At 37.8% G+C, this 25,400-nt stretch overlaps 1 protein-coding gene across 1 annotated transcript in view; it reads left to right on the plus strand.

Annotated features, from left to right (window-relative positions):
* TPRG1 (tumor protein p63 regulated 1) overlaps window positions 1–25,400 on the plus strand; it is a 220,360-nt gene that overhangs the window by 185,742 nt on the left and 9,218 nt on the right. The window contains exon 5 of the mRNA XM_079766616.1: window positions 20,169–20,322. Within this exon, the coding sequence (XP_079622742.1) occupies window positions 20,169–20,322 (154 nt within the window). The remainder of the gene's footprint in view (window positions 1–20,168; window positions 20,323–25,400) is intronic.

Consider the following 25,400-nt stretch of genomic DNA (forward strand, 5'->3'; position numbering starts at 1 on the left):
TATATCCCCCAGGCCTAGCCCATGGACACACTATTGTCTGTGTCCATGGGCTATGCATGTAAGCATGTAAGTTCTTTGGTTTATCTCTTCTCATTCCCCACCCCTGAGATATGTCAGTCTGTTCCATGCCTCCATGCCTAGGGATTTATTTTTTATAAATTAATTTTATTCATTAGATACCACAAATAACTGAGATTATATGATATTTGTCTTTCTATGATTGGCTTATTTCGCTTAGCATAATAATCTCTAGTTCCATCCATGTTGTCTCAAAGGGTAAGAGATCCTTCTTTTCTACAACTGCACAGTATTCCATTTTGTAAATGTACCACTGTTTTTTATCCACTCATCTACTGATGGGCTCTTGGGCTATTTCCAAATCTTAGCTATTGTAAATAATGCTGCTATGAACATAGGGGTACATTATTAATTGCTATCTTCTTTGACTCTAATAGCATTTGTTGTCTAACTTTGTGTACTAATACCATTGTAAACACTTTGCTCCTAACACAAGGCTATCTACACAGTCAGGGCACAATGAATCTATGGTGAATAGATATGTCACTGAATACTAGATCTCAGAACTCTCTGTGTCAGAGGATAGGGTTTTTCTAACTTAACGAAAAAAAAATCAATTTGTTTGCATATTTTTCTAGATTTCAAATAAAATTACTATTTATTATTTTTCTATACATGTCCCAACTACTTAAGATTCTCTGAAAAGAACAAGACAATACTTTGCTGAAAGTTGTTAAAATGCTTGTTTTAGTAGTAATCTGAAAATGTTGTTGTGATAATAGACCACCATGAACAGGAATGAGAGGGAAAGTGGAAGCCAGTAGATGGGATGAGAAAGGAAACAAGAAATACCTTAGAGTCCCTGCCAGTTCAAAGGGCAATGATTTTTCTGGAGAAGTGTTTCTAATAGCTGAGTACTTTACTCTGGTTGCTGTTGATTTTTGAAGAGGAATTAGTCAGAGCTGCTGCTGGTACTGCTTGACTGTTCTAAGTGCTGAAAGCATCACAATATCTATCATTACAAATGTTATTTTGATTGAAGATGCTCAGTTGATGTTGCCCAGGAAAACCATTGGGCTTTTGTAATGACTGCTTAAATATCAGCATTTTCAATAAGGATTCAATTCTTGAAGCATAAATATAACTCAAATGTGTTTATCTTTGATATTTCCCCCCACCCTCAATTTATGGTATAATTTTTAAAGGGGAAAGTTTTTCAGGTGGGAGTGTGGGAGAAAATTTAGAGAAATGGAGTCCACAATGATGAAATATGACTTTATCACCCAACTATGGAATCATGTAAATTCGCATTTTTATTTTTTAACAAAAAGTTTATATCAGAAACAGTGTCAAAGGGGTGGGAAGAAAGAGAGAGAGAGAGAGAGAGAGAGAGAGAGAGAGAGAGAGAAAGAGAGAGAGAGAGAGAGGAGACAGAGAGATATCTCTGGGTGTGTGTGCATATGTGTGTACTCACTAAAAGTTCAGCTAAATAAAATTAAGTTTCAAAATTTTTAAATTTGGACCAATAATGTATCCGCTTCCCTTTTAAAACGAGTAAAATATTATATGTAAGGAGCAGACCCTGCTATTTGTGATAAACTGAGTCAGCAAAGCCTATATATTCTGGTTAATTCTTTCAGGAATCTGTAGTGACATTGCAGCTGGAAGTCAGAGCAAAACTCCAAAGGTCAACATGTAGTGCAAAAGAAAAGAAATGACTAGTATACCATACAGGACTAACATAAAAAGTTATATATATTCACCATATCATTTTGGGATGATTTCCTTATTTTTTAGAAGGGGGAAACCCACTCAATGTCACGATCATAAATCCCAAGTAACAGACACAGCATCAGCTGTATAAAGGAACTTGGGACTCTGTACTCCACCTCTTTTTTCCTCCACCAACCTTGAACTTTTCTTCATTGTCCCCTTCTGTCTTTCTTGTCTCTTACCACCTCAGCCAAGTTGAGGATCCTTGTAGGCCTAACTTGGGCAGAGGAAAACATTTCAAGCCAACCTTCACTTTCATAAATCCTGAGTAGAGACTTCATTATCATACAGAAGCAAATTCACCTTCACAAGGGCAGTGTGCTGTGGAAAGGAAAGAATTACTCAGCTGTTACTGCGTCTATCCTCTAGCCTCTGATTTGTGTGCCTAATACCTTAAGTTGGGAAAATAAGCAGCTTAAGATGGTTTTGCACTAGAATCCAACATGTTAAGAGGTGGCTGAGTTTATGAGTGCTTAGGCCTGTGGGTGAGCATTTATTTTCCAAATCCAAGCATTTATGGAAAATTCTATCCTGTGTCACTCAGCAATGTGCAGGGAAAGTCTAAGACTGAAAATCTAGGCTGAAGATAGCTGATTGGACCCGTAGCAAGTCTGGGGGCTCATGACGGGAAACACTCCACACCTGCATTTCTTCCCTTTGGCTGTCGCCACCTGTATACCCCACAGGCATCTCAAACTCAACCTGTCATCTTCCTCCTATCTCCTGTTCCCCAACAAACCTGCTTCTCTTCTGCATGCCTTTATTTATGAGGATGGCCTTTTTGTCCTCATAATTATTCAGGCTTGAAGATTCTGTCATTTTTGTCTCCTTCTTCTTATTCAAACCACCCTACCCCCCCCCCCCCCGAATCTAATCAGGTTGTTAAATTCTGTCAAGTTTTTTTAAAAATATGTTCTTATTGATTTCAGAGAGAGGAAGGGAAAGGGAGCGATAGAAACATCAATGATGAGAGAGAGAATCATCTATCGGCTTCCCCCTGCATACCCCCATACTGGGGATGGAGCCCACAATGCTTGACCAGGAATTGAAACCATCAACTCCTGGTTCATGGGTTGATGCTCAACCACTGAGCATACTGGCCAGGTCTATCAAGTCTATTTTTGCCACATTTCTCACTAACCCTTTCCATTTCTACTGTTGTGTTTACTTTGTTTTTTTTTAATACCTCTCACTTCAATGATTATGATGGTTTCCTGAAATTTGCATAAATGTAGTGGTTAAGAGTATGGACTATCCAGACCTTCTATGTTGGTTTAAGGTCACGTTCAGCCACTTAGTGACTGTATAATCTTTGGAATGTCTCTTATATTCTCTTTCCTTTGTTTGTTTGTTTTTTAAATGTATAAAATGAAGATGATGATCATCTCAGCAGGTCCTCAAATACTGCCATTTTGTGTAATGTCATTTCATTATAACATTGATGAGGTGCCTTAGGAACTTAACTCTTGTTTATGTCAATTAGCCTATGGTAAAATTAGGTTCATTACACCTTGTCTTACTTAAAGTTGCAGAACCTATTGACAATGTTAAGTGAATACTTACTGTACTTTCATAGGATTGTGAGGATTGAGACTATTTAGTATCTAATAAAACCCTAAATAAATATTAAGTACTATGAGATTACTAGATCTTACTGCCTCCAGTGTTCACCAGTCCTCAGATCTATTCAATGTAACACTGTAAGATTATCTTAAAATACCATTCTGATCAATTCATCTCTCTGTTCAAAATTTCATTAGTGATGCCCCATTATCACCTTGTCTTTCATGAATTGGATTATAGAAGAGGTTTGAGATGAAGCCACTTTGGAGAACCTTTGCAGATGTCTTTTGAGTTCCAGAGGATGAAACTAAGTCAGATAAACGCCCTCTTAAAATAGAGAGCACATGTGCCAATCTTGGGCTATCTGAGGAGTTAACTGGATGAATCTGAGGAATTTTTCTCCGATTGTGTGACTGGACACCAAGACAGTTGTATTTTAGTTGGAAAACCCCTAAGTAGTCCCAGTTTTAGACCAAGATCTAAAAATTTTGTGAACTTAGGCAAATTGATTTTCTAGGTCATAGTTCCTTCATCCAACAAAATAGAAATCATAATGGGAATATACTAGTATGAGTCAAATGAGATGATTGGTTTATATGTAAAAACACTTTGTAAATTTTTGTGGAGTTTCCTTATCTGTGAAATTGAGGTAATATACCCTGCATAAGGTTATTCTGGGGATTATATAAAAAATATATGCCAATAATTTACAAAGTGTTTGAAAATATGATGCCAAAGGAAATAAGTATTTGGCATCATCATCATCATTATTACTATTCATATTCTACACCTATAAAAGGTATGACTTTATTATGGTAGCATTTTCATTATGATTTTGCAACCCTAACTTATTGTTAGGGTTGCAAAGGGAGAGAAGGATTGAGAGAAGGATTTACTAATCCCTATTCATGATTCCTTTAACCCCTTGGAAAAATCTTCATCTCAGAAATTGAGTCCTTAATTATAAGAAATTTTGAAAATTATATTTTGTTGGCATAGTGCTTTGTTTATTTTAAAGGGGGTTGATAAATATGTATATCATTAGTCCTGGATAAAACCCTGATAATTAAGCAGAATCAGAATGATAAACATGAATTGGGAGGTAGACACATTGAAGCCATGGTTTTAGGCTGTGGTCACAAAATAAGCTTACAATGGATACGGTGGATCCATCTGGCTGCTACTGTAGAGACCTCCCAGACCTCTGGTTATGCCTCTGCTATTCCATGGCTGCCATTCCAGGTGAGCTTCTGGAAGGCAGATATTAAAAGAACACAGATGGCTTCTAATTCTCCAGACACCAAACAGTGTTCAAACACATAGTAGACCTTGATGACTACTTCTCAAGTTCATGTTTTAAAATATCTTTCCTGCTTTTTTTTCTTCATAATTCTGAATATAACAAGGAGATGTAATTTGTCCGAAAGTTTTCTGCAGCATCAGTGTAGGAGCTTCAAAAAGGGAGTTAAACTTCTGTAATTGCAGGATTTGCAACAGAATATTAAGGGTGATTATCTCTGGGTGGTGGTATTAGATGTAATTTTCCTTATTTGGGGCTTTTTCTGCTTCTCTATACTTGCCACCAGTTTTCCTCTCATTACATTTTATGTAAAAACTAGAGACCCGATGAACAAAAATTCGTGCAAGAGTAGGCCTTCCTTCCCCCGGCTGCTGGCACAGGCTTCCCTCTGGCACCTGGGACCTGGGCTTCCCTCCTCTGGCCACCCGCAGGCACCTGGGACCCAGACTGGCTTCCCTCGGGCCCCGGCTTTGTCAGGAAGGACATCCGGAATGATGTCCAGAAGACATCTGGTCTAATTAGCATATTACCCTTTTATTATTATAGATAGCGATTATATTAGACTGACAACAGTGCCGCAGTTTGGAGCTGGTATATTTCTCCTCCATTTGCTTCTTGAAAATGTCCTTCACCTACCTGATTCTCTATAAAATAGGGATAATAAATAATAATAATAATAATAATAACACATCTTATAGGATTGTAGAGGGATTAAAAGAAAATACATAATATCAATATCCTGGCATATGTTAGGTGATCAATTACTCTATGTCTGCCACCACCCTTATTCTTCTTCCCTATTCTTCAAACATATAATGGTTTCAGGGCTAGAAAAATTTTTTGTCATAACTCTACATTTTATGTAGAACTAAACATACATATTGAAAAAACAACTAAGCAAAAGCTTTATGGTGACAAGTTATTCCAAATCTCAGTTCTTTCTTACATGTATTTGGTGATAGGTTCTTATAAGATAATATCAATGTGCAGGGAAGCAGGGGCCAGATTCTCAGAGAAAGAAGGTTGGAAAGCACTATTTGCAAAGACATCCTTAGATGTGAAGAGGTGGATGAGAGTGGCCTCTGCAGGGTGGAGGACTGCCTGTCTTCTGGGACAGGCCAGGATTTAGGCATTCCAGGTCATACATCTGCTTGTTTTGGCCCTTATGCAGATCACTCCATCTAATAGGAACCTGTAACCTCTATTTTAGAGCTTGGGCTCAGTTTAGGGAGCTCTCTAATTGGTTTATGGCATTCATTAAGGATTTATTTTCTTTAAAGTTGGGGACTTAAAGCCAGATTTTGAGGAGAGAGTCAATGCCACCCAGTCAGAACAACAAGACCACTGTTGCTCTGAGTCTGTATATCCTTCTGAATTCTGCTCGACTATGCCAAGGGTCATTGTAGGTTCCTTCTTGAACCTTGCTTGCTATACTAACTGTTGGGTCTGAGCCTCTCTGCCAGGGGCTGGACCTTCTTGGATGCCCAGTCTTAGATGGAGAAGCCATGAACATGGGTGTATAAGAATGAGTCTGTATTATAGAAACCAGTAGCCATATAGCCATCAGACAAAACAGTTCTTCACAGCAAAGTTCTATACAGGCAGCCACACACCGACTGGTGAACAAATACATCTTTCCCACAAAAGCAGCATTAGTCTCTGTACCCACAGCTATTATCTGTGCAGCCACACGCTGCCCCTAGACTCACCACCTCACATAGTAGCGGCACCTGAACTCTCTGCCTCGGCAGCTTCCCCAATCTCTCCAGCCTTTCCTGGACACATAGTAGCTACATCCTCTGAGCCTGCCTTTTCTCCCCAGCCTCTCTCCTGTCTCCAGTATACTGGCTGGTTAACAACATATATTATACCACTTAGACAAAAGAGGACTCTAGCCAACAGTGACATCATATTTGGGTTATAGAAGGGCACAGTGTAAGGTGAGATTTCTGTGGCCTTGCAGCTGTGCATAGTGCTTGGGCACCCTGATTAAAATTCCCATGTTCAGAGTGGCCTTGGCTATCTGGTGTACTATCAACAAGGCCTCCACACTCTAGCCTTGGCTATCTGGCAACTCTGGCATGGTTCCCACACACCCCTATCTGTTTTGTTATTCCCCAGGTTATAAATGAGGGGACATTGGCCTCCTCTGGCAATGTCCTTTGCTTGGCTCTCAGTGTCTACAGAGTTGGAGGCCTTGTCTGTTTGGATGGTATGCCCTCCACTTCCACCTCCACCTTCACATACTTCTAAGGGCACTGGAGGCAATGACCCTGTGGGAGCCAGCCACTTTCTTCTTTCCTCCTGCTCTGGGGTGTGGACAATTAAAGAGTTCATTCACTCCTGGAGAGGGTTTGCTAGAGGGGAGGTGGGGAAAAATGTGGCAGGAAGAGGAACAAAGAAACATCCAGGATGGTTTGCTATGCCTCAGACTCCTCAAACTCAGCAAGTCCAGGAATAAGCTCATCTCCCTCCCAGACCTACATAGACTGCTCTGGTTAAGGGAATTCCGGTCTTCTCACTCACTGAGGATACAAACCTCAGGATACAAACCTCAGGACTAGAATAGTTGAGAGAAGGATTTACTAAACAAGAATTTACTAAACAGTTTTTCAAGGATGTTTACAACTTGAGGTCAAGGTACTATTGTCTTTGATTCTGAAGTCTACCTCATTCTCCATATAGAGGCTCTTCACTAGTCTCCCTTATTTTATACTTTCCCAAATCCATCCTGCCCTTCAAGTTCTGATCACTTAAGCTTCTTAATTCAAAGCTGTAGTCAAGTCCATATTTCTCCTCTTATTAAAAGTTTTCCTCAGCCCCCAATTGTTTATAGGATAATCCCTTATAGGATAAGGATAAACTCTTTAGCCTAGTTTTCAATATCTTCTATTACTTGACCCCAATCTACTTATTGAGGAAGTCAACCTTTTTGCTGACTTCTTCCTTGTGTAGTAGGCTTAAGTCACACAGAAACATTCAGCATTTTCTGTACAATTCTTTATAATTTTTTATGGAACTACTATATGAAGTTATAAGAATAAAAAGGTGGCTGGATATCTAATACATGTCTCTTTACCAGTTTAACCTTCCTACCAGATGATTCTGTGCCTGGGGGACTGACTGCTGGTTTTGAAGACTGGAGTTTAAGTTTTTAGACAATGAGCAAAGTAAAGCAGACTTAAAATCCAGTATTTAGATACTGTGCTACCTCTGCAGTGATATTTAAGATATTATAGGTGAGGGAAAAAAGAAAAAGAAAAACCAAGTTCTTTCTTAGAACCAGTTCTAAATTATGTAATAATCATATTGATCGCATAATATCACCATATATGATAGTAAAATTTGTTCTTGGAGCCCACTTTGCTTCTTTGGGGTAAGAGAATGAACAAAGGCATAATTAGAATGATAAGCTACCATGATTGAAATACTCGTACCCTACAAAACTTTTGTAAGGAGTTTGGCTGGGAAAAACATACTACTAGCCTCTAAATCCTTTGGAGACATGAGAGTGGACTGTGTATCACAGAAAGGAATATATAGGCCTTGAGGTCAACCAAACCAAAGAGAATACTTCACTACTGTTAAATAGGCTCTTTGAATAGTTTGGTTTCCATTTCCTCATAAATATAGAAAATGATATCTGCTTTGGAAGCTTGCTATATGATATAGATATTTAGATAATGCATACAAAGTATCTATTAATACATAGCAGCTACATTTTTTATCATACTGGGCCATAAATTATCAGAGAGAGTTTGCTATATGCAAACTGTGTGCTTCCATGCATATATGAATGCTCCCTTTTCTAGGCCACCTCCAATCACTCAACACACACACACACACACACACACACACACACACACACACGGAGAGGTGGGGAAAAATGTGTTCCTCATTCTAGAGTGGAAAGGAACTAGTTAAAGACTTTAAGCTCAAGGATAATATTCAGTATCTACCTCATTTAGGATGAGATATAGAGGCACTCCAATACTTTCCCACACTCAGATGCATGCCTTTGTATTATGTCCTTCTATTTGGAATAACCTTACTTTTAATCTTTGAATGTGCACTTCTTATTATACTTTTATGTTCCAATTGCCACTTCTTTCAGGATTCACTGATCCTTGAGTCAGAAATGGAGTCTCCCTCTCTGTAATTATAGCTTCTCTTTTTGTGGTTTTCTCCTACTACTTTTTTTGAACACTTATTATTTCCTGGTAGAATTTGAAATACAGAGGAATTTCTTCTCACTCTCTATAGAAATGTATGGTGATATGGTAGAAGGAGACTGAAGTTGTACCCAAAGCATCTTCAGAGGATTGTATATAAGTACAAATTTTAATTATAATGATCAAAAGTTCCCAAGGGTGAACACTGCTGTACTAAGCATGGTACAGGATTAATTAAAGACCATGTTCAAAATCTAGCTCTTACAGCCTTTTGGATAATCTTATAACGCAAATAGAATTAATTTTGCCAGACACAGAAGTGTTCTGCCACCTCTTAATTATGTTGTGGAAAGATAATTTATTTGGTTTTATTTTTAGACTAGAGGCCTGGTGCACGAAATTTGTGCATGGAGTGGGGAGTCCCTCAGCTCGGCCTGCACCCTTTCCAATCAGGGACATCCCTCTCGAAATCTGGGACTTCTGGTTCCTAACTGCTCACCTGCCTGCCTGCCTGATCACCCCTAACTGCTCTCCCCTAACCACCTCTGCCTTGGCCCCCGCCACTTTGGCTTTGTCCAGAAGGATGTCCAGAAGACATTCAGTCTAATTAGCATATTACCCTTTTATTAGTATAGATTATATATATGCATATATATATATGCATATATATATATATATATATATATATATTTTTAAAAATTTTTTTTGCATAAGCAATTTCTTAAGCTTTGGTCAGGATAGGAGATTATCTATCTATCTATCTATCTATCTATTATCTATTTATCCATTCATTTATTTATTATATGCTTGGGCTCTCTCTCCCTTGACTCAGAAACTATTTCTAAAATGGACACATTTTAAGATGAGCTGGTAATTTAATGCCTGTCTTACCAGGATATAACACATTTAATTGTTTTTGCCTTGAGCATTTAGCCTAAAAAAGGCATCAGGAGGGTGTGGTTGTTTTATTTATTTTTTATTCTCCTGCCTTATAGTTTCTGATCAAACACTTCTTTATGAAAGATCAGGTGCCAAAGGTGGAATTTAACACTTAGCTACATTTTTCATATCTTTTCTCTTCAAAAATCAATTGGAAAATCAACTCCTCACAATGTATTCAAGCAGTGAGAGGAGTGAAAAAGACTTAGAAATTAGAAACTGTATATGCAAGTAAACTCCAGGTGACTCAGCAGTGTGGTAAGTCATCAATACAACTAGTGTTTTGGGGTAAATTAGCAGATATGCATCCTCTGGAAGGAAGAAGGGTGTTTACACGGCATATTCCACAGTGATTGGGACTGCTGGAGTGTTGTTTTCTTTTCCAATGAGGACATTGGAAAACTGGAACATATTCAGAAGATGATAACCTGGCTTTTCAGGGGCTTTAACCTAGTCCATTGAGGAATGGTTGGAGAAACTAGGTGTTTGTTGTTGTTGTTTGAATAAAGAGAGAGAAAGAGATAGAAAGAGATATTCTATGATAAAAAATTATCACTGCAAACATTTGAATAATTTTAATCAAACTTAACAGTCTATATTTTCTTAATAAAAAATAAATTTTCTTGGTAACTGCTTTTTGGTAATTCAACCATATAGTAGAAAAACTGTTTGAATTGAATCCTTTGGATTTTTCCTTTAATTGTCCTGATAGAACCCTCTTTTCCTAGCTTCCTACCTCGAAGCAGGTACAAACCATTGTGCCTTCCACTCAGCAACCAAGACCCCTGTCTTAGGCTCACAATGTAGACAAGCCTGCTTTGATCCTTATCTAACTATGTCCATCCCCACAGGTGAGGATCCCTCAGGGCCAAGGCATGTGCACAACCACAGTCCATGCCCTTTTCCAGGCTACTTGTTAATAGGACCAGTGGCAGACTCATCTGATTTCTTGTTAGAAGTACAGAGTCCAGAACCTCAGGACCCACTCCACCAACTGAATCAGAATCTGATTTTAAATAATTATCCCAGGTAATTCAAATACACATAAAGTTTTGCACTGTTCTAGTCCACCCTCTGGTTACCTGAGACCCTAGACTTCTCTGTCCAAGTGGCCTTGTTTTTGCTTTCAGTCCCTGTCCTTCCAAGAGCATGCCATGATGCCAATGGACATACACTTAGGCCTGAAGGGTGACCAAGAAGTTACCATTTGGAGAGTAGACCTATAGATGGAACTTGCAGATGTGGGCTGCTTGTTCTCACTTATGTATACAAAGCTGTCCCACTAAGGAACTGAGCACTAGAACTGTGAAATAAGAGGGAGGATCCTAGGTCTCTATCTTTACTATTGCTCTGGACCTAGGTAGAAATAGAAAGCTCTGCAGTTGAAGCAAATCTTAAAAATGTAATCATAAAAGTCCAAGCTCATATGTATGCAAAACAGTACTATTGCAACATGAAGATAAATCAAAATATCCCCAAGTAAACTCTAGCTCACTTACCCCAAAGTAAATATACGGTGGAATGCAGGTAAATTAGTAGCATTTCAGGAAATGTTTGGAATATCTTAACTTTGTACATAGTTTAGTATTTCACACCAACTTCTTTCTTTGTGTCCCCCACCTCCTCACCATTCCACCAAATTTATGATTTGGCAGTTTTGGGTGAATGCAAAAGAAACTAGCAGGAATGCAAGATAATTCAGAAATTTCTTCTCTTATGATTTATTTTCAGAGCTCTGCTTTAAACCTCTGATGAGAGGCACCAGGCACTCTGCATACAGTCCTACAATAGTTCCTCTAATTAGGCATCCTTACCTCCATTTTGCAAATGAGGAAACAGACTATGAGGGTTAAAGTGCCTTCCTCAAGATCATGTAGTAAATAAAGGCACTGAGGTTTGAACCCAGGTCTGCATCCTCTAAACTCTATTGCTTCTTTCATTATATCCAAGTGCCCGAAAAATAATATGGTTTTTTGTTGTCTGAATTTTGCTTGTGATAGGTAGAATATAACCACTTTGGGCAGAGATGGAGAGGATCACTGAACATGCAATCTTGCTGAACACTGAATGCCCACACAGATTATGGCCAAGAGCGAAAATGATGTTAGTTTGTAGACTACATCTGTGTGTGGAAGTTAGATGGAAATTTTTGCTTGTCCACATAATGTATTATATGAAATACATAAATAAATTTCCCCAGAAAATGCTTTCATAAAACATAAAGAGAAAAATGTGCATCATGTTTTATCTTTTGAATTTTTTTCATTTAAAATTTTTCCAAAGTAGAGAAAGCAAAATGATCACAGTCTTAGGAGTATGACCCAAGGGGAATATTAGGAGAAAATAGCTGGGTTCTTGCTCTGTCAATCAGAGAGCCCTCTATGCCCTTTGCCTTTCTGGGCAGCTCAGGCTGTTTACCAACGAACCATAGAGAGTTGGGCTAAATGTTTGTGGTAACTGGTCTCTCTAATTGTCCATGTATGTATTTCAGACCTTCTACTCTCAGTCTCCCTTGAGAAGAAATAGAAAGAGCTGAGATTCAGAAAAATGTTTTTCTCAGAAGCTTTTTTTCTTTCTTTCTCTTTTTTAAAACTCAGTTACTCTCTGCCTGTTGAGACTTGGTTATTTGGAACGCTTAAAAATAACTTCCTTTTAAGAGAGGACATTAAAACTTGCACAAATTCTAGGCCAATATGGTTTGCCAAATATCCTAATTGATAATAGAGGGAGTTGCCTCAAAATTGTTTCCTTTGTAGTGTGACATTTTCCCTGGTAGCTTTGCAAGAGCTGCCCTCTTCTCTCTACACGTAGCTGCTTCTTGGCACTGAAGGGCCCTGATGTAGACCTGTTAGGCGAACATCTTCAGCACAATGCTTTCAGAGCAGAACTACAGACATCCTGCAGGCAAAAGTACAGCTCCACTGTCCTGGGTGTTTCTCTAAAAATCTCGTGCACACCTCAAAGTTGATCAAGGATTCCCCATCTCCCTCAAACAAACATTTTAAGAGCTCAGTTGTAAACAGTGCAATTCAGAAATGTAGACTAATGAAAATACAAATGCAGTAGCCAGATAAATCTGGTCTGAGGACTGAGTTATTTTGTTTTGTTTGACTTTATTTTTTATAGTAAAGAACCTGGGAAAATTGTTTGACCATGTACTACAAAATAGATATTGTGGGGGAAATTAATATGATTTAGACGTGAACCCTATTCTTGATCAACTCACTGTTCATTTGGTGATATATAACAAGTATACAGAATTATTTCTTGTTGGGGAAATTATCACTAATGCTGTCAGACAGGCTCAGCAAATTGAGTTGTTTGTTTGGAGCCCTGAGGAGTCATGGTTTTGAATATTGGAAGTGAATGCTAGAACTGCACATGAAAAGCCTGGAATGTCAGGCCAGGAAAGCTTCTGAGTTTTATAAGCAACTGGAAGCCACAAAGGTTTCTGAGCTCTTGGATCAGCACTATGGAGAAAGGCAGAGGGTAAATTAGTTCAGGTGAAGAGAGAGACTACAAATACAAATGTGAACTTTGGAATTGTTGTCTCTACATAGGCTCACTGGGAAACAGACAAGTGGTTGGTATAAATGTTCCTTTTCTTCCTTGTCCTGTCCATCCACAGGGTATGAGAGAATTAGGAGGGGCTATGGAACCGGAGAGACCTAAATCTTAATCCCAGCTCCACCACTTACTACTTCTTCGCTTCAGACCTTGGTTTCCTCATCTATAAAACAGAGACTATAAATCTAAGACATGTGTTTATGGTAAAGACAGGAGATAACAAATGTGGAGGTCTTAGCACACTGCTAAGATTATGATGGATTATAATACCTTAAATATATGGTTTATCGTTTCCATGTCAAAATAATACATGCTTATTACAGAAAGCAAGAATGTTTAAAACAAAAGTAATCTTATTGTATCAATATTGTATCCTAGTGTATTTCTCTCAATCCGTTTGTATGATTTCCACACAGGTTTAGTGCTAGTGTAAGTGAACTGGCAAAGAGCAATAGGCTTACTGTTACTTTTCTTCAGACAACTTTTTTCCTATTGCCAGATTTTCTTTGATATTTGTAACTGGTGCTCGATCTCTCCTTTCTCTCCCATCATTGCAGACACAGTCCTGCTCCAGACCTCTACTCTGAGCAACATCCACCAGCAATGCCGCTAAATGCCCCCTTTGTTAACCAGCCCTCAGGTCTCCTATACATTCATATTGTTTTCTATAATCCTTTTCATAATTTTCCACCCCCACTTTTTCTGCATTTTGCTTTTGGCTTAACCCTCGGTCTTTTATTCTTTAAGTTATTTATTCTTCTAGGAGAAAATAATAAAGTCAGCCACCCTCTGAGAATTTCCCATATTCATTAAGTTATCCTAAGGCTTTAGGTATAACCAGTATAATAAAACATTATTTTGGTCTTTCACCACAGACATTAATTTATTGGGATAGAAAAGGACCTTAGAGGTGATCTAATTTAACTACCTGGTTTTACTGATGAACTGCAAGAACCCAGAGATAAGTAAATGGTTCAAATTATGCATCAAGCTAGTAGCAAATGTAGCCATTGAACTCACACCTTCTCACTGTTACTCAAGAGTCTTACCATGGCACCAAATGCCCCTGGATTCTCTCTTTATGATCACTGATGATCAAGGTTTACTTAATCACTTACCTTTCCCTCAAGTAATATACCCATAGAATTTCTTGGTTACTCATGTCAGTAAACGGTTAATCTCACTGAGCCCAAGGCCCTGGAAACTTCTGGGAGGGAGCCAGGTGAGCAAAGAGAACAGATAAAGGCAGCACCTGCTGATGGGCTTGGAACAGCCTGGGGACATGGAGAGAATGTAAACACATTCTGCAAATCTTATTGTCTGACTCTGTGCCAGCGTCTTTTGGGTTCCTGTCATGGAAAATATTTTGTCTGAGGTCATTCAATGAGCAAAGGAGCATTGAATCCCTTCCAGGGTGCCAACTCAGTCCCCGCTTTTGTACAGATTAAATAAGCAAGGGACTAACATTTCATGGGCCTAGAAGGCCCACCTTTCAACAATACAGCCTGAAAGGAGACATTAAGAAAATATATTGTGCTGTTCTGAACTGCTGTCTCCCCTTCCCTGCCCGCCCTCCTCCTGCACCGCCTCCCCTCTGTTTGCTCACCCATACTTACAAGCACACGCCCTGCATTTAGAGCAAGAGTTAATGTCTGTGCTTCCTCATAAATCTTGCTTTGGGGCCTTGAGCTATGTTTTTAATTCTGTGGTGGAGCTTTGAGATTTGAGATGTGTAGAAAGGAGGGGGCCGCTGACGGAGGCAATAATGGAAGCTGCCATTTTTCCTCCAGAGAAGCCTGGGCTCTTCATTCAGTTCTTCTAATGGGTAGTTTAGTACCTCAGCCCAGTATCTGTGAAGGCCAAGAGTAGAAAGTCAAAGGGAAGGAAGTTGGCTATATTGTGCTATGAAAAAGGATGTGTGGCTTCTCTCCAAAGAAAGAAGAATGTGTGGAATGAGCAAATTAACCCAGACTGGTGACTAGCTGTCATATTTTTCTAGTTCAGCTAAAAAATACTTCAAGGAGAGGAGTCTTTCCTGATAGAAATAATTTCTTGTATTACAAAGCTTGTTATTGAAGAAAGTCTCACCTCTGTTCAACTTACAGCTCCTCTCTCTGTTAACTGCATTTATTTTTCATGATTGGTTCTTCAGCACTTCTGTGATAGTTTCTTCTGTGTAAACCTTATCTTTTCAACATGCCTTCCTATTTATTTATTTATTTATTTATTTATTTATTTATTTATTTTTGGTGAAAAAGGCAAATCGTCTTTGGGATGTTATGATGATTTAAGTAGTAATTGCTTAGGCCTTCCACCCTGCCAACAATTGTATTTGAGTAGAATTCTAAGTCGTAGTCACTAAGTAGAATATATAATTAATGTGACTAAAAGAAGAACTCTGATCTGTGAAAATTCTGGTCTTCAGTTTATATATCTATAAAATGAAAGAATTGGAAACACACCTCTAAGGGGCCTTCCAACTTGTCCATGACAAGAATCCAAAAGAGGCTGGCAGAGAGTCATACATTAAGATTTGCAGAATGTGTTTATATTCTCTCCATGTCCCTAGGCTGTTCCAAACCCATCAGAAGCCTAGGATACTAAAAATATCTATTATAAACCCCCTTCTTCCATCAAGTTCTGATTTGTCTTTATAGACCCCTTCCTCTACTTCTATAACATTCTGTGAGATTTGGATGTTTACTGAAAGTGAAGAGTAAGAAGTGGGAATGGAGGCCAAATACAGTTGGTTTCCTTGCGTTTAGAAAGTGGGAACAAATAGGTTATAATTGGAAGAGAGTGAAATGTTCAACCTCTCTGACTCCATCTTGTTCAAACCTGCTTTACTCCCATGGCCTTCAGGTAAATAACTTCTTGCATGAAGAACTGCTAATCATTGGGGGGACTGTGCTTGCTGCTTGAGTTTTACAAAAATAACCCCTTACCAGAAAGTGTCTCTCCCAAGGAGATAAAGGAAATATGTATTGTTTATCAAAGATTTGCAGGTACCTCTTGACCATACCTCTACACCAACCAGGGTCAACAAACTAAACGCAATCTTTCTTGAACCCCTGCTGGCACCCAGATATCTACAGTCATCAATCAACTCTTTCCCCTTCCATTTGCTTTCCCCTTGACATAAAAGAAGCCTGAACTCTGTACTTTCTTAAGATGGATTTGAGGCACCACTAAATCTCCCATTTTCTCAATTGATGCTGTCTCAATAAATAAGCCTTTTCTTACTCCAAACTCTGACATTTTGAGGTTAGCCTTTAAAGCATGGGGTACATGAACTTTGGACCAGTAATGTAGGGATAATGCTGTTTCTCTTCCCCCTTTTTATTTTATTCCACTAGTAGTTCTTGACTCGATGATCTGATGACACTTGGTTAAAGTCTTTATCTTATTTCCTATTAACTTCACCTATTTCTACAAAAGAAGCTTTAAAAAATTGTTATGATGGTTAAATACCATTTAAAAAATATAAAGTCTCTAACAGTACACAATATGCTTTATAATACATACTACCACTCAATATTTGCTAGTTGGACAGTGCCTTACATAATACTAACCATTTTTATTAGTTATCCTCTTGCTTCTTATGAAATTACTGCTATCTAAAGATCAGAAAGTTGGTGTGAAATGCTCAAAGACAAAGAGCTAGTGAAATCCATGGTTTATACTCAGAGTGTGATTTTGAGAAGAAAGCTACCAAATCTTTCTTTGCTTAAATTTTGACACATTCTATACCTGGGATTGTACCCCCACTTTGAAAATTTAACCATAATAGCTCAGTGAGAGATATACAGTCTTCTTACCCTGATGACATAAAGTTTTTGTAATTCCCCTCTTATTTCTAGTAATACCTTGTTTTCCTACAATCTCAGAATTGGTAATATTGAATATATATAAAAATCTACGGTTCCATTTGAGATAGAGATTTTCTTCCTGACCTTTAACTAGAATTCCTGAGCAGGCTTTTTGCCCACAAAAGATGGCAGGCTCCTTAGGGCAATTCTTCTAACTCTGTGTCTAATTGGAAACAAAGCTATGTTGTGTAATGGCAGAACCTTAACTTGGAATGTATTTAGTAACTACAGCCCAGAATGGTGAAAATACACCTAAACAAGGTTTTAGGAAACTATGGCTCTCACCAACTAGGCCTGTATATAGTGATGCTTTGGGAAAAGCCCTGGTCCTTTCAGAGTCTCAGTTTTCCCATCTCCAGAAAAAAGAGACTGCGTTATCGCTTCCAAGAGCCTTTCTAGTTCTGACATTCTATAGTTTATAAGCCTTAAACTACTATTCCTCTATACTGGCTGATTGTTGTTTTTACATGTTTGTGAAATAACGTGGTAGATGCTAAAGTTGCCTAGGAGTCATGAGACAACACTTGATGTAGTCTTTGCAGTAGAGGATATGTTCTGCTGGGGAAGGGAGGGCTAATTTGATGCCTCTAAATTGAAGAAGCCATAACTCAGCGGCTTCTTATGGATCCAATATCCTTGACTTTGTGAATGCTAGTAGCATCATGTCCATAGCTATCTACATTGTTCACCCAGAGTTAGTGAAGCCTTAGAATGTCACCATATGGAGACACTCTAAAGAACATATGGGGAAACAGATTCAGAAAAAGAAATAAGCTTTCCCATGGTTACACAGCATTAAGTGTCAAGAACAAGACTCTAACACTGGACTACCTGCCATCCTGTTCACTGAACTTTTTACTCTATCTTACATGACTTCCCTCATGGTAAGCACAAGTAATTCTTTAATAAAGCATTCCTGGTCATAAAGATATCATATTCACCACAATTGCCCTACTGACATTTGTCAGAAGAGGAGATGATAGATTTTCATAGTACGGTGGCTTTTCTAAGAAGTAACACCTTAGTTTTACCTTTGAAAAGACTATTTAGTTCTAGATTTATCTTTCCATCTCTCACCTCTGGAGCTCAGGTGAGAAGGTTGGCTGAACTTACATGTTTGTAAGTATGCTACATCTCTAAAAAAGGTCATTGCCATACTCAAATTGATTGTCTTTTTAGAAATAGGGTCTCTCATGAGTTTCATGCTTAAGGGGTTTCCCTAAGGTGAAGGAATACAAAGTGTACTTATTAGATAAGCTATCTTGGCAGATTTTCATCCCTTTTGGATAAAAGCAAAATTGCACCCAGTACATAAATTAACATATGAAGCAGTAAATAATTACATTGTGCAAGTTGTTTTAATGGACTCAAGCCAGAATATTCCATTAACCAGCATGTATAGGATATTCACTGAGCTTTGGGTTTATTACCAGGCAAGAGGAAACAAATGAAGGGAAATACAAGGGGGATGATAAAAGTCAGTATGGCACCTGAGAAGGTGAGGGGTTAGGAAGGGAACTTTAGAGGTACGTACAATATTTTTCTTTTTTTTTCCTTCTTCATCTTCCTTTTTCTTTTCCTTTGCTTTGCTTTCTGGGCAAAGAAGTAAGTATAAGAAAAGGTTGGTGTCAGCTTTCAAATCACCAAAAATCTGAAAACTAGACAGCAGAATGTGCCAGGCTCTCTTCTAACTTCCCTTTTGTAAGAAGCAGCTGAAGAACCAGGCAATTGAACGAAGAATGCTATATGTTTATGTGTGAGATGGTGTTTATACACATCTCTACATGAATAAATATTCAGAAACCACAATAGCATTCCCAAAGGAATTCTTTCTTAATACAGGAAGTCACAGATTTGTGAAGGGGCCACAATTAAGATCCAGTTTTTCATTCTAGATCCCAGGATTTAATTTCTAGAAGAAACAAGACCTCTGAGATATTCCATGGGGCTGTTTAGAATTACAGATAACTTAGCTTGTTCAATGCCAAGCTCCTGAGCTTGGCTTAACCTCTAGGAATCTCTTTGCAATCAGAGATGCCTAAAACCACAAACCATATTCAAACAAGTTTATATGTATATCAAAAACAAATATTTTAAATCGATGTCCCCTATCCTAAAAAGGATGTGAGGCAAAATGTATGTGATTAGAGACTGGATGGGGTCTTTAGCATCCTTTAAGTAGATTGAATGAAGAAACCATGAACTCTGATGGGCATATGGAAAGGTAGAGGCCACAGAAATTACAAATTTGTCAATCATTTTGGCCATACACCCCTGCCACAACTTTCTTCCCACCACTCCCAAGATGGCTTTTTATTGCTCTGCACTTGGGATTACTAGATGACTAGGCCTGGGCTATATCAGAGACTGGCTGCCTCCTGTATACTGTGAGCTAGAATTGTGAATTTGGTGGAAAAGGAGAGGGACAATGTCCCTGCGAGCTTTGACATGTTTATTACTGATATTTTGCTTCTTATAGCTCATATATATCTTTATATTTGGGAAGTCCCCATTTTTTCCCTCTCAGTTCTTGTTTATATTTATGGCTCTGTGGAAATCTTTGCCATTACTTTTTTTCTTTGAAATCATCTCCCACCTTCACTGTTTCAGTTTCTGTCCCACTACCTTAACTCTTCCTTCTTCCTTTCTCTTTTAAGTCTTAACATGTTGGTATGAGGTCAGTGTTCAAATGTCCATCCCTGACATCTGTCCAACCAGGCATTTCCACATAGAATTCTCAACCATACTTTGAACTCATCATGTATGAAAGCAAATTCATCCTTTTATTCTTCTATATTTTTGGAACAATTCAACTGTTTGATAGTTAAGTCACTTATCTCAGCAACAATATAAAGGCTGACTGAGATAGTACAACCTTTTTCCACCCTTTATTTTTTGTTTTAATCTAATGGAATGGCTAATTTAAAGGGAAACTCCTTTTTTTTTCCTTTTTTTTTTTTTTTGTAGGAGACAAGGAGAAGGCCTTAGGATCTACTGGGGGAGTCTGGAGCAGCAGTCTCTATTGTCCCGTTGGAACCCATGGTCCACTGAGGTGCCTTATGCTACCTTCACTGAGCATCCTATGAGATATACCAGTGAACAGTTCCTTGAAATTTGCAAGGTAGGAATTCACTCTTGGGTTAGCTTTGTTGCTACAGTTTTGTGTTTCTAAAGTATGTACAGTAAAAAAATAAATAAGATAAGATACTAGTAGCCCGATGCATGAAGATTCATGCTAGAATGGGCTTTCCTTTCCCTGGCTGCCGGCACCGCCTTTCCACTCTGGCCCAGCCCCTTTCCACTCAGGCCCGGGAGCCACCTCTTTCTGCTCTGGGAGCTGCCTCTTTCCGCTCCAGCCCCGCCTTCCCACGCTGCCCAGAGGCCCTGAGAGACAGGGGTGGAGCAGAACGCCCTCTTCACTTGGTGCCTGTGTATACACATTAACTGCCATCTTTGTTGGGTTAATTTTCATATCACTCCTGATTGGCTGGTGGTGTATCGGAGGTACAGTCAATTTACATGTTTGTCTATTATTAGGTAAGATTACCTGAGGTTTATATAGGTAAAAACTCAAAGAGGTTTATATAAGTTTTTTAGTAAATGGAGCTGTTTTATATATTTTAAAAATATATAACATTTATATTATCTATACCATGCTATTTCTGTCTTGCTAATTTCTTAGCAGAAAATCATAGTGTAATATTGTTTAAAAATTGCAATAGTTGTGTTTGTCTAACTATGCTTATTACCCATAGGGTGCATATAATATTCTATACATAATTCTAATTATTTTATTCAGAGGAGTGTGGATAGTGTGCAGTATGAAGTATGCTTCTGTAGTCATATTTAAATCAGTTTTTTCTCTGCACTTTGGTTGTCTTATCTCTAAGTGGCAATAATGAACACTGACCTTCTTCCCAAAATCATTGGATCATTGTAAGGTTAAATGAGATAATGTGTAAAAAAATGTTCTACAAGCTGTAAAGCAATTCACAGTATTTTATGTCTGTAAATCTCATCTCACCAAGTAGATTATAAATTTATTGGTGGCAGGTAGAATCACTGTTACTATTCTTTCTTTCTTCCCAGGGAAACATAAGCTAAAATACTATAAATAAAACAATTGGAACTATGCATGCAGTGAAGATTAAGCTTTACATTTTCAACAAAACCAGATAGACACATACAAGTTTATTATTTGCCTAGACATTCTTGCCTTCCCTGTCCTTTCTATGTTTACCTTCATGTGCTGGCATTCACTTTAAATATCACAACTCATTTTATATAAATTCAGAACATGACAACCTGCATGTAAAGTCTTCTGTGGATGGATGGTACCCATTGCATTTCTTGCATTATTTTAAACCCACTTATTCAAACAAGTTTATATGTATATCAAAAACAAATATTTTAAATTGATGTCCCCTATCCTAAAAAGGATGTGAGGCAAAATGTATGTGATTAGAGACTGGATGGGGTCTTTAGCATCCTTTAAGTAGATTGAATTTCATTCTGCTCTCAGGAAAAGTCAATGGTCCTCTCCAGATTTAGACAATCATCCTCAGGGATTTATGGTTTTAGGTTTATTCTGGCTCCAAGCTATTGCAGGCACTAAATTAGTTCATTGTATGGATAATGTTTCTACTCTTTCTGCTATAATACTATTTCAATACCTCAACCCAAGCATCAACAGAATTCTCTAGCCTGACTCTATACCACCCAACATCAACAAAACAAAACAAAATGAAAACCAATAAGAACAACATAGCACTTATGCAAAGACATTTATATGAAAGTAGACTCACTGAGGGCATCAGGGAGAGAGTGTGGGAGTTTACATCATTATAATGCTCCAAACTTCAAATGGAATATCAGATATCCATATTTTTAAAAGACTTTATGAATAATAACACCCTAATGAATTGCTCCATAATCCTCTTTCCTCTTCTCTCTATCTTGCTCTTGCCACACCCCCAAATCTTGTTTTATTTTTTCTTATTAACAGCATAGAGTAGTTTAACTGTTTCTTTTTGTAAACCCTCACCCAAGGATATTTTCCCATTGATTTTTAAAGAGAGTGGAATGCAGAGGGAGGGACAAAGAGAGAGAAAGACATCGATGTGAGAGAGACACATTGCTCCTCATGCATGCCCCTGCCAGGGCCTGATCTAACCTGCAAATGAGGGACGTGTCCTTGACTAGAATTGAACCCTGGACTCTTCAGTGTGTGGTCTGATGCTCTAGCCACTGAGCCAAACCAGCTAGGGCTAACTGTTTCTTTTTTAACACTAGCTATTCCAACTCAAGAACTTAATAATGTAACTTTCCAAAGCCATTCCCTACCTTTAAAGGGAATCTAGGTCTAGCCATTAAAATAATATATATTTTTGAATGAATAGTAATTGTAATTTTATTGTATGTCAAAATAAATACCAACTTAATAAATAAATAACAGCAATAGCCTTTGTTATTATATTCATCACTTCCTGGACCAAGTCTTCTTTTATTCCTCATACTTTGTGCATCAAGTACTTATTCTTTGAGTGTCCTTTGGTAGAAGAAATTTTGGGTGAGGAATTAAAAAACAAGCTCTATTAACTATAGAGAAATGCCACTGCATTACTCTAATTCCTGTTAGTGCTTTGTTTTATTCTGTTAATGTATAATCACAATCAAATAATATAAGAAGTAAGTTTAAAACTAAAATATTGAGAGGAGCATAGAATAATTATTTCCCAAATACCCATGAATGTAATTAGTAAACTGGAACATTAAATTTTCCTCAGGCCTTTCTATTCGCCAAAGCTAAAAGGGAAATTTGATGTTGATATAGCTCTTGTTGGATAGAAGTAAGAACAGTAGTGTGTGTGTGTGTGTGTGTGTGTGTGTGTGTGTGTGTGTGTGTGTATGTATGCATGCATGCACAGTCCCCTACATGCGTGGGCTTGAGCATAAGGAATGATTGGCTAGTTGGTTTGTTGGTTTTCAGTCGACCTAACTACTTTGTGGATCTGTTAGGTGCGTTGCTTTTAAGGCTTTTCTTCATTATTCTTCCAAAACTCTTTTTTTTTTAATTCTTGGCAACAGTCTGGTTCTCTCTTTTGCCAAGCCATTTCTTAATTTAAAGACCACCCAACTCCCAACTCTGTAGTAAAACAAGTGATCTCCATCTGGGATGTGTGATGATGAGTATTCTGATCCAGTTCTTAGAATTTTAGTTTTTCTTTTGTTGTTGGTTTTTATGTCACAATATTAATGTTTAGGACATTTTCCAAGACTGGCTTTGATTAAGACCCAATTATCTTAACATAAAAGAATAAATAAGATAAAGATAATTCTGGGGATATAGAATACCTTTTATATGAATATTTTGGCATAACATAAGATATTAAAAGGATAATATAAACTAATTTTTCCATTTTCCTTATGAATGAAACAGTAAAAAGTAGAAGAATATGAGGGAAATTGCCTTACTAAATCAAATAGCTAAAATAATGAAGAAGAAAAAAACTACTATGGCACAGGAAAGGGAATCATAAAGAGCTGAGTTACATGCAGTAATTTTTTTAAGGTATTTACATTCTAATGGAATAACTTATTATTCTTAAAAATCCAAATTTACTTTTACTCAGAATCTTTTCTTCTAGGTTCTCTTTATTCAACGATTATTTTCTCACACCTACAAAGCACAGGCATTGTGATTATTGTTAAGAATACAAAAATCAATGAGATAAGATTCTTCCCTTTGTGGAATTCATTGCTTAATAGAGGAGGCATATAAAAATGCAAAGACTTTTAAATGAATACTAATTGACTTAAACAGAAGTTTGTATCAAATGAAGAGGAGTGGAGGCACATAAAGGTACAAGGAGTGTTCTTAGACACAGGATAATTCAATTGAGCTGTAGTTTAATCTTATATATTTGCCACCATAATTTATATAGCTTAAAAAATACAGGGTAGGGTCAAAGCAAGTTTATAATTGTTAATATGGAAAATAATACAATATTTAATAAATAATAAATACAGGAATAAACTATTTTGAGTACTCACAACTATAAACCTACTTTTTCCTCATCCTATAGGTATGTGTGTTTAAACTAAGGTAGAAGTAGTAGGAATGAAGAGAAGATGAAGACATTTTTAAAATATATATATTTCTTTATTGATTTCAGAGAGGAAGGGAGAAGGAGAGATAGAAACATCAATGATGAGAGAGAATCATTGATCGGCTGCCTCCTGCACAACCCCCACTGAGGATTGAGCCCACAACCCAGGCATGTGCCCTTGGCAGGAATCGAACCTGGGACTCTTGAGTCTGCAGGCTGATGCTCTATCCACTGAGCCAAGCCAGCTAACGCAGATGAAGACATTTTGAGTAGTTCAGAATATAAAATCAATGGAAGAAGATAACTGGCAGGATATAATAGGTGAAAAAGAAGATTTCAAAGATTTCTGGCTGGGTAGATGATGATTCCATTAATTTAAATGGGGAAATCTAAAAGAAGAGTAGGTTTGGAGGTTCACTTTAGGACATGAATTTGAAATGTCCATGGAAAATGGGGTAGAATTAGTTGTCAATCAGTTAGAAATTTAGGTCTGAAGCTCAGGAGAAAAAGCTGAGCTGGTAACAGAAGTTTCATATCATACAGCATTGGGTCAAAGCTGAGTCTTGGGGATGTTTGGTTAGGAAGTTACCCTAGCAAAGAACATTAATAGACACAATTTAAATTACCTCTTAGATCAAAAAATCACAATCACATTTATGCAATACTATGTCAAAATACATTTTCTAAATTCCATCTCACTACAGCACTCTACATCTGGCAAATATGATGGTCAAATGGTCTCTTTGCAGACATTCTTGCTTCACCAACATTTTCCAATCTGTGCAGATACTTTGTATTATTCATATAAAACAGTTGTGAAAATAGGGAATAATAGTTTTAGGCATTGATTACATCATTATAAGATATAAACATAATATCATGCAATCTATATATATATAAGGCTAATATGCACATTGTCCCTGCGGGATTTCGACTGGGAGACTGGGAGTTCAATCGCTCGCTAGCTGATTACCAGGGGTGGCATGGAATGAAGAAAGGCCCCAGCCAGCAGCCAGAAGGCCCCGATCAGCCCTGATCACCAGCCAGGCCTAGGGAACCTACCCATGTATGAATTTTGTGCACTGGACCT

The sequence above is a fragment of the Cnephaeus nilssonii genome (assembly GCF_951640355.1).
Source record: "Cnephaeus nilssonii genome assembly, chromosome: 3".
Classification (NCBI taxonomy): Eukaryota; Metazoa; Chordata; class Mammalia; order Chiroptera; family Vespertilionidae; genus Cnephaeus; species Cnephaeus nilssonii.